Source organism: Rhodnius prolixus, unplaced genomic scaffold (genome assembly GCF_049639745.1).
Source record: "Rhodnius prolixus isolate KJV_2025 unplaced genomic scaffold, Rpr scaffold_11, whole genome shotgun sequence".
NCBI lineage: Eukaryota > Metazoa > Arthropoda > Insecta > Hemiptera > Reduviidae > Rhodnius > Rhodnius prolixus.
In genome coordinates this window covers 12,086,150-12,096,404 of record NW_027411625.1, presented here as the reverse complement: position 1 = coordinate 12,096,404, position 10,255 = coordinate 12,086,150, and the positions used below count along the sequence as shown (strand labels likewise).

Sequence of the window (10,255 nt, the reverse complement as noted above, 5' to 3'; positions counted from 1 at the left end):
AAGTGGAGAAATGCGGTGAAATGTTCATTGTTTTTAAAAATTCTGCTTACAATATAAATTCAAATAAATTTACCGTTATCATTCAGCGCCTGCTACTGAGTCGTTTAATGGTGTTAATCTTTATTGTTTGGGAAATTTATTATAAACATAAAAAGCTATGACTGGACCAAGTGCTCTGACACTTAAATTTAAGATATTTCAAAAAGTGGCGTTAATCGATTTGTGCAGTGAACGGCTAAAATAGTTTATTATCATCATTTTTTTAAGTGGTCTTGAGGGCATTGATTTCGAAATAACGAAAGCAAACATTTAAAAAAATATATAATTCATAGAAAACAATAAAATATATATTAAAATAAAAATAGGAATGTAACTTATAAGATATATCTTTTCACATTAATTCATTGAGACACATAATTTTAAGAGCTGGGCACAATAATCGTCTAGGTTCATCCAAATATCCACTACATGTATAGTACACCTGGGAGGTAACCGGATGACTTGAGCTGAAAACTAAGGGGTTTACTTTTAATAATAACCCAGGTTGCATTTATAATGGACATTTTGTGCTAAGAAATTGAGAAGCCATCATTTGAGGTGAGTAAGCTGACTGACTAGAGTGGATTACCGGAAGATGAAGCAAACTTGATGACGAGTACTTCGATTAATAAGGCTTAACAGGGGCTTTATGTGCAGGTGCAAGAATGTGAGAAAAGCCTGGTCCAGCAGTGGGTAATCCTGCGGTTATATAGATTTTATTTCTATATCAACGGATGATAAGGCGTTCAACGGCTACACCTCAAAGCGATAAAAGTGACCCAACATAAAAATAATGGTTTTATTGTATAAGCTATGTATTAAATAAGTTGTTTTTATGTTGACGCTCCTTAAATTATATATATATTAAATATTACTTATAAAGGATTCGATTCTTAAGATCACAAAATGGAAGACTTATATTTCGCTTTTGGCAGTCTCGGATATGTAAACACGAAATCTTTGGGTTCTTTAGGTCTAAGTTTCGGTTGTTATGTGAGGGATCACTTCCCAGACAGGGTTGTCTGTAGAGTGCCAAGTTGAGGGCCCCAACGAGAAGTCATGAGTGGATTAGACATTGGCGGGTTACTAAGAACGAAAAAAAAGAGATTTGAATAAACCCAAATCACGCTAATAAGTCGAGTGAATCCCACAACAGATATAATTCAGAAAAATAGCAACTACATGCAAGTATCTCGGATCGTTTGCCCGATTCAGAATTGAGTTTTACTTTCTAAACCAACAAATCATCTGCATGGCCAAGATCATAAAAACGCTGAGACCTAATAAATTGCTCCAGAGAACCTATGGCTTTCGTTTTGAAATTCTCTATGAACTAAAGATTGGGGCCAAAAACAGTGAAAAAGCATAGTAGTTGCTAAAGTTTGTCAGGATATTTAAAAAATAGGGTTGGCCTTAAGGTAAAAACAGATCACGCGTCAGTCTTTCATTAAGACCAGATTTTCAGCACCCAATTACCGAGATTTCTACCTATATGAACTTAAAAGACAAAAAAAAGCATCTACCACGGCGCTGGAGATCATAAAACAATTATAACAATAACGTACATTGGATTACTACAGAAATATGTAAGGTTAGCCAGTTTCAATTTTGAGCACGATTAGGATAAAATATCTGATGGTGCCCGAGTTGATATGTCTTGAGGGAGGCCAAGTACCTCGAGACTGAAGTTAGGATAAAACTAGAGCTTCCAAAATGATTCCAGAATTATTGGAAACAGTATTATTAGGGAGAGAAAGGTCTTAGAGGCCATACTGACTGTATTTCTTGACTCATCCTTAATCTTCATAAATGAATACTTGAATATAACTTTTTGTTTTCGAAACTAAAAAACATCATATTTAGCATAAAGAATGTTTCATCTACAGATCTCCAAAGCAGATATATTTGATGTTAAGGAACTCTTCGAGACCATAATGTGAACCTTCGCGGCCCAAACCGGACTGTTTGACGCCGCCAAAGGCTGCTTCAGGTGCGGATATAGCACCTTCATTGATGCCCACCATACCGACTTCCAAAGCTTTGCTGACTCTGAAGATCTGTTGTACGTCTTTGCTGTAGAAGTAGCCGGCAAGCCCAGAATTTGTAGAATTTGCTATTTTCAAAGCTTCGTCCTCTCCGGAAAATCTGTGAAGTGAAAGAAACTGAATTTTAATGTGCATTAAGACAGTGAAGTAGGGGGGGGGTTAATAGAATTGTTTTGGCACCAGATTTAGTGATTCCTATTTGCTGACTTCTCTCTCTACCTCGGGCTTCCCTTGAGAGCTAACCAGGTGTTGTATCCCTAATTCGGGAGCTGTCTTAAGAACAATTAATTGGGTTGACATCAGGGATTAGATTAGATTCCTAAATCTGCTCCCTTCCTTCCTTGAATTGAGCCTGGGTAGTTATCAGGTGATAGAGAAGAATATACCCTCCCTTCCCAACATCTTCCAAGTCCCTTTCTTTTCTAAAAAATATCTTGGGAGGAGTAGGAGGGATTGGTGTGTTGGCGCAGGGAGTGGTTATTTCTAATACGCGTACGGTTATTGAATGCGATGTTGTTGCCTAACTTTAGTTTTCTCTTGAAAGTTCTTAATACTATTTACACTGAACACTGGAGGTGAGGTAAACTGATACTATAAAAATTCAATTCAACATTTTGTATTCGTGAAACTGAAAAAAATTCAAAACCAGTTGTGCTTTAAATGGTTGTTAGGTCTGTCACGAAATGAAAAATATCGTAGAAGAAGGAAACAAATCTTAGAACAATTCTGGAAATTAGAATTCAATATCCTAAATAATAGCTTTGAAAAAATAGATAGAGAAAAGGTTATTTGTAAAAATTCAACTGTAGAAGCAATAACCAGTCTGCACTGTGCCACGATCAAGTCCTGTCCAATATCTAGGTGACATTCTCCTCCTCACGTATAGGATCGTATTAACAAAGTTGAAGCAGCGAATCGGGCGCTATTCCCGCTTATCTGCAGAGAGTCCAAACTGACCGCAAGTTTATAAACAAGGTAGTAGTCAAACCCATTTTACTACATGCTTGCCCCTCGTGGAGTATCACCTTTAGGACCAATATGGATGGCCTACTGATAATGCAAAACATGTTTTTAAGGCTGGGACGAACTCGCCACGATATACAAAAAATTAAAGACTTGCAGGACTCTTGTAAAATAGACAGAGAAAAAATATATTTTCCTCGCCACTGAAAAGTTTTTGCCTTTACTAATGATAGCAACAACCCGCTTTGTCGAAGCATAGGGAACTGTAACGTTGAGATTAAGTACAGTCTTCAGAGAGTGAGAAACGCTCTCATGTAAAGTAAGTTTAAAAATTTTTTTTTTTTGTTAAATTAAACTCTTAAAATAATAGTCTGTTTTTGAACCTTTATTGCAAATAGATAGGAGGTTATAGTGTAAACTGAAACACCTCAAAAAAAAATGTACATACTCGTATATTTTTGAATAAAGTGCCTTATTTTCTTCTTCGTCAAAAGTTCATTGTTTAATATTGAACCAAAAAATAATTTTGAGGGTCCCATTTCTAAGAATTGCTTTATGGTCTGTGAAGCCTGATTAAATAGAGCAGTTTTTAAAAAAGGTAAACCAGGTATTAATTCATTTCCAGGTTAATTCATTAACAGTATTTATCTTTACGTTATCATAATAAAACCCTTTCTGATTTCTAAAGATTATGTTCGTAATTATATTACATACTTTTTCTATAATAATTTTTATAAGCATTTCAAGATAATTTACTTGTGATTTTTCTTTTGATTTTATGTAAATAAGAGTCCATTTTCTCTAAAGTGAGAAAGGCATTCCTGATTAAAAGATTTTCCGAAACACAGCTTCCCTTCAAGAACCCGCCCGAATCCACTACAGCGACGAAAGACATGATAGTTGCGAACGAAGTGATGAAGGGATCCAATGAGACCACATTGATTACTTACTTTATACACGTGACTACTGGTCCAAAAATCTCTTCATGGTAGCACACCATTTCTGGCTTGATGTCTGAAAGTACAGTTGGTTGGAAATATAGATTGCCTACGTCTAGAGCTGCACTACCACCACAATGCACCCTTGCTCCTTTAGTGATTGCATCTTTTACAATATTGTAGACCTACGTCATAAATAAAAATGGAATTACTTTCAAAATAATTGGGGCCCATTCTGGCAAATAAAGGAAATAAAAATTAGAACTTTCTAAAATTTAACTTTTTTGCGTAATGTTGCCCACACTCACACAAAACGCTTTTATTAGTAACTCATATGCAATATCATGGATTTCGCATTTCTACTGCCTCCTTTCTATCGCCCAAGACCTCCTCTGCAGCTTCACATATTAAAAGTATTCCGCCTCATATCAATGTTATTACTTAAGGCTCTTTCTCTTCTAAACTTGCCCTCCAAACTCCTTTCATATTTTTCCTTCTTCTCTTGAATAGTCTACTTTTAATTTTTACTCTTTCATTTTTGGATTTGTGCTAAAAAGGACCAGTAGCAATGCTCTGCTTAGTAGTAAAATTAACCAAACTAACAAGAACAAAGACATTTCCCATTACCAAATTTTTTCAATAATTTACATTAAACCTACCTTAGTCAATTGAGCTTCATTGATTAACGGACCAATTAGAAATTTGCCTCCTACATCGCAAGTGGGTAAGTCAAAGTGGACTTTATGTTTAATGTAGTTTGTCAACCTTGAAACAAAATCGTCGAAGATTTCATCTTCGATCAGAAACCTATTAGCACTGATGCATGTCTGAAAAGAACATAAAACTACAGTTTAAACTTCTCAGGAATGTAATAACTCGTCAACAGCTCGATGTTCCAACATACCTGTCCTGCATTTCTGAATTTTGCAGCAACAGCTCCATTGATGGCCTGGTCTATATTTGCAGTTTTGAAGACAATAAACGGTGCGTTTCCTCCAAGTTCTAAACAGAGCCGTTTAATTGCAGATGCACAATTCTTGTATAATTCTTTGCCAACTATGGTTGAACCTGCAAATGCATAAAAAACAAGCAAAAGCTGGAATCCAGAACACTGAGCTCGGTTACTATAAATCCTCAAATTTTGGAATGCTGCCTAAGCTGGGCGAGACTCCTTTAAGGGCTGTCCAGTCTGTAAAGCTAGTATCGAGTGACACTAAAAATATATACAATGACGTAAAATATGCAACCACATTCTAATCTAGAGCAATGGCTTACTCTTCATGAAACATGCAGTGCTCCTTTAAATCTTGTTCGTATTTTAATAATTTTATTAACCCTTAACTTGGTAGATTTTTATTTTTTTTAATATCAAAATAATATTCGTACATAAAGTGAACTTTGACAGCTCATCAGTCTGGCTAACAGAAAAAAACTAAACGTGCGTTCGAAAACTAAGAAATTACCTAAACATTCATATAAAAATATGAAGTCTGCGCTAAAAAATAATGGCACTAGATTTTTTTAAATTCTGATGAATCTCCACAGATACATTATCAAGAAAAGGGTTATTGTTTTTTTTTTAAATTTGTGAGAAATTAGTATATTCTGTTGACTAAAAAAATTCATTTCGCGACGTTCAAAATATGATAATATCTTCCACATCCTTACAGTAAAAACATTAATATAGCCTAGTTAAAAGTTTATAAAATATCCAACTCAGCGCCACTGAATTCTCAAGAGTTTTGATGACGTCAACTTCAAGAGTTGTGGTGACGTAATTCGGTTCAATGCAGAGAAAGTTAAGCAAAGAACCGAAAAATTTGGTTTTAAGCATGCAGTTCGAAAAACGAATAGATAGTCTAAAATATTCTACCCACCCCGAAAAGAATCTTGCGCCTAGTTTTTTGTCACTACTATTTCCATTAATACTTTTTTTTTCTAAATAGTATTAGTAATAAAAGTTTAGCTTTAGAGAGAGGCCTAAATTGAGTATAAATTAATCATTGAATATTTATTACTTAAGAAGAGTATATTTGCAGTATATTTTTTGTAATATTGTTTAATTTCTTTTTTTTTTTTGGTTAATATATTTACAGAAGTAGTTTTGTCTAAATAAAATTTTTCTTTAACATCCTGGCGTACAAATATTTATTTAATGTAATTATATTTTTTCTTATTTTTATTTTATGGGCCACCCGATTTCTACTGAAGTACGCGTAATACAAGGTTGAATTTTTTCATGTAACATAACGAAGTTCACAAATTAGAGAAAGTGCGTGAGCTGGACTAAACCCTTACAAGTGATGCGTGGATTGAATTTAATTCTCAATCCTCCTTAAAAACATCTTTCAGTATAGTTTGTAACTCACCAGTAAATGTGATTACACCAACTTTTGGACTCTGGCACAGTAATTTCCCAACTGATGGGGCATATTTTCTATCACATGTGACTACATTCACCACCCCTTTCGGGATACCTAGAAATGTAGAACAAGCCTATTAAAAACCCGTTATATGATTGGTGGTTAAGGCCTTCTAAGGGCCAATGAGCCTGATATATTGTTTACATTCAGATGCCTTTTAAAACGTCCGCTTTTCATTGCATTACCTCAGAAAAAAGCAATTACCAGCAACGTGAGCACACTGTGCAAGAGCGATTGCAGTTAGTGGAGTATCTTCGGCTGGCTTGATGACTACCGTGCAGCCGGCGGCCAGTGCAGCTCCAGCTTTGCGCGTGATCATAGCCAATGGGAAGTTCCACTGTAAAATGTAAATAAGAATTAATTGTATTGAATACTTTAAAGCTAAGTTGACTTATTACACAAGTCTTACAATTTTTCATCTTGCAATCTTTGTTTCCTCACCTTACTGCTAGTACAGGATATTATTTTCTACAACTTAATCCCGTCTGTAATCCAATGTCACGTCCTTCCACCAATATATTTGCAAAGTATGGAGATATAAAATAGCCTGTTTTCAATAAATCCTTATTGATAAAATACCAGGTAAATTGAGGGACATGAATTTTTCCTTATGAAGTGTTAATTTAGCATTAGCCGAAGAGTTAATATTTTTTAACTAGAACGAGGGTGAATTGGTTGTAATCGCACAACCATTAAACAATGAACAACGCCATCGTAGATTTACACCATCAACATTTTCACAAATCTTTCTCTTCGGAACATAGGTTCGACTGGTTTGTTATGATTGACGCAAATAATGATCTATCAAATGAAACGTAAGTCCCTCTGTTTGTAATTAAGGAATTTAATAGAATTCTATTCGGCGTGCGGCTATCTGGAGGGCGCAAGTTGATGAGGAATGTTTCTGGGAACCTCGCAAGAGCGGATTATGGAATGTTACTATGTTATATGTATAACTTCTAATTTATGTAATACTAATCAAGAATTCCTTTCCCAATATTCCATATATTCCTCGTCCTTTCAACTGATGGAATTAAAATTTAAAAAAATAAAAAAATTCAGGAACTTGTTGATTTATTATACTTGCTCTAAACAAAAAACTGGCACAGTTCCGATGAGCTTACCGGTGTGATCAGCGATGCAACTCCAACAGGCTGCTTAATATGCATGACTTCTTTATTAGGCGCAATGCTGCCGACCACTTCACCCTGTGACATAAAACCAGAGGATTACTTTGTAGCTACCCGATCATACAGTTACATAACTAGGTAAAGGTCTCCACATAGTTTTACTTACATAACAACGCCTAGCTTCTTCGGAAAACCACTCCACAAATGCGTTTCCATACATTACTTCTGCCATAGCTTCAGTTTTGGGCTTGCCTGCTTCCAAGTGTATAATCTCGCATAACTCTTCCTTATTATCTTCTATAGCTTCATACCACTTGCGGAGATAAATGCTTCGCTCCTGTAAAGTGACAAATAAGCCATTAGATTTAGACCAAATAAGACTTTCCATTAACTTCTGGAACCTGTACGATATTCTGTCAGAACCAGCACAAAATTTTGCCAGCCTTTTCCCAGCTATGATCGATCACAATCGTGCTTTTTATACCTTCTCTATTATAAAACGCATAAATGTCAAAATTGCACTTACCCTTGGCATCAATTTCTTCCAATTATTGAATGCTTCCGAAGCTGCATTTATTGCACAATCCACATCGTCCAAATCCAGACAGGCAACTTCAGTGATAATTTCATTGTTACGTGGGTTTCTAACGTCAAACGTCAATTTCTGACAGCCATCAACCCATGATCCGTTAACATAAGATTTATTACATAAATTTTTAATATCAACCGTTGCATAAGTCCTCTTGAGCATCTGCAACAAGTAATTAAATGATGAACCTAATAGCATGTTTTTCTGGAGGTAAATTTAAAAGTTTTGGGTTACATGACCTTGATGGTCGTAGGAATGAACAGAAAAAATTCAAGTTTTACCTAATCTAAAAAACTGAAAATCATTCCACATTTTCTTAAAAGCAAGAGAAAATCCGTAACCAAATCTAAACTCTATATCTCCCAGTGCTCATTGACAATTACACCTAGAAGCATGTCTCACATCCAGGATTGAGATAATTCTCTATCCTACACCTTTACTTTGAAGTTAAAGTGGATAAAAGAAGCCATACTCAGAAGGACGTGAGGTTGGAGAGGAGGGACATTTAGCGGTAGAAAGTGGCTCCCTGGCTGCCGGCTCCTCGCTCTTTATACTTTAAACCTTACTTAATTTATTAAATTAACTTTTATTTATTAAACTTTATATTAATACTTTTATTTATATAAAACAATATAGTTGTGGCGTAGATAAGAAAAGGTTCGTACCACTGCTCTAAGTTTCATTTGTTTGTAATGCACGTTCATACAAACTCCATTAAAGTTAGTAAGAATGAAATATTTTTTGAAATTAGGACTCTGAAGAGAATGTAGCTAGAATTTTGAGAATTGCAGTAAGTGATAGGCTTGTATTTCTCGGACTCGGGTTACCCTAAAACGGAAATTTTAGGAGAAAATTCAATATTCACTATCCTCTATCAGAGGTAATAGGAAAAGGTTGATTATACAGAGATTATACAGACATTATTTTCGAATGCGAACTAGAGCACTCTTGTTTTTTTAACTGAATTGTATATTATGTTAAGTCGATTACATCCATCACATACAAAACTTTTTGAAAAAGTCATTAACGTAAACGCATTTCATTAGTCGGAAATCCTATTAATCTTACTGCGGTGAGATCTAGTATTAAGGTACCGTGTACATTTATGTTCCGAAGCGAAAATGGTTAGAGTTGAATAATGAGTAAATATTTGTACTTACGTTTGTAATAATTCCTATACGATGCATGCTTTCGTAATAAAAATTGTTTAAAATGCACTGACGCTTTATATGCACAATTAAGTATACTCTAAAATTATAGATGAACTCACATAATACGCGTCAACCACACTATTAACGGACTAGGCACATCTAGTTAATTATACAAGTAATATTATTTTTGTCTCCTTCCTTGTGTTATGGTGACAGTGTTACCTCTAATGTTTGCCTATACTTTCGGATATCTATCTCAATTCAGATCTAATTCTTGTACTTGTAATGTGTTTATTCTTAAACACATTTTTAATAAATATATGACTGACTTTTGCAATTATTCAACACATTGTGGAGAAATAAACGTTTTGGAGGCCTCCCGCTTCTTTGGAGTCTGATATTCCAGGAGCACGGCCGCTGTAGCGTAAGGCTCTTTAATAGGGGTCCTTCAACTTAATGTAAGACAGCAGTTTGATTAAAAGAAAGTTGACCAAATTTCTTAAATTATTAGAAGATATCAGGTTTGTATTATTTTCAAATTCATTGGTCACACAAGTAGTTGTTCCCAGAATGTAGTAACTATTTTCCGCCAACCTTTAAATTGTAAACTCGATTTGCTATAACATGTTTTAGTATTAGTTTTTTGAAATATTAAGGCTGATTAATTTATAATTAACCGCAAATGTTTGGGGGGCCTTGTTTAAAAGGTTCACTGGATAAAGAGCAATGGCATTACTCTTTCAATCGCATACTTTACACATTTTTCTGTCCACTATTTTTAAGACTGCTACATTAAATATATTTATCTTATGTGCACCTTATGCCGCTCCATTCCGCAAATATTTTAAGTAACCCGCGCTGGCAACATGTTTTATATATTACTAGAAAAAATACTCCTGTTTGAACGTTTTCTGTTTTTGTACCATGTGCGAGCATGCCTGCGTTTACCATATTAACTGATTGTTTCAGCTGTCCGT

At 34.9% G+C, this 10,255-nt stretch overlaps 1 protein-coding gene across 1 annotated transcript; it reads right to left on the bottom strand.

Moving 5' to 3' along the window:
• Nucleotides 1-673: 673 nt before the first annotated feature.
• Nucleotides 674-9,462, bottom strand: Ssadh (succinic semialdehyde dehydrogenase). Its single transcript, XM_074138063.1, has 10 exons — nt 9,288-9,462; nt 8,065-8,289; nt 7,705-7,875; nt 7,533-7,616; nt 6,613-6,745; nt 6,355-6,462; nt 4,890-5,053; nt 4,645-4,812; nt 3,998-4,170; nt 674-2,184 (listed from the first exon to the last, which is right to left on the bottom strand). Exons 1-10 carry the CDS (start codon nt 9,312-9,314, stop codon nt 1,920-1,922), a joined length of 1,518 nt encoding a protein of 505 aa, XP_073994164.1. The 5' UTR covers nt 9,315-9,462; the 3' UTR covers nt 674-1,919.
• Nucleotides 9,463-10,255: the final 793 nt, after the last annotated feature.

What these genes read in the sequence shown, in the direction of transcription:
- Ssadh (XM_074138063.1), bottom strand. Translation starts at nt 9,314, where the DNA reads ATGCATCGTATAGGAATTATTACAAAC. An exon ending in AATTCAGAAATGCAGGACAG is followed by an intron (nt 4,813 to 4,889) that starts GTATGTTGGAAC and finishes TGTTCTTTTCAG; the next exon opens with ACATGCATCAGTGCTAATAG. An exon ending in ATGAAGCTCAATTGACTAAG is followed by an intron (nt 4,171 to 4,644) that starts GTAGGTTTAATG and finishes TTTATGACGTAG; the next exon opens with GTCTACAATATTGTAAAAGA.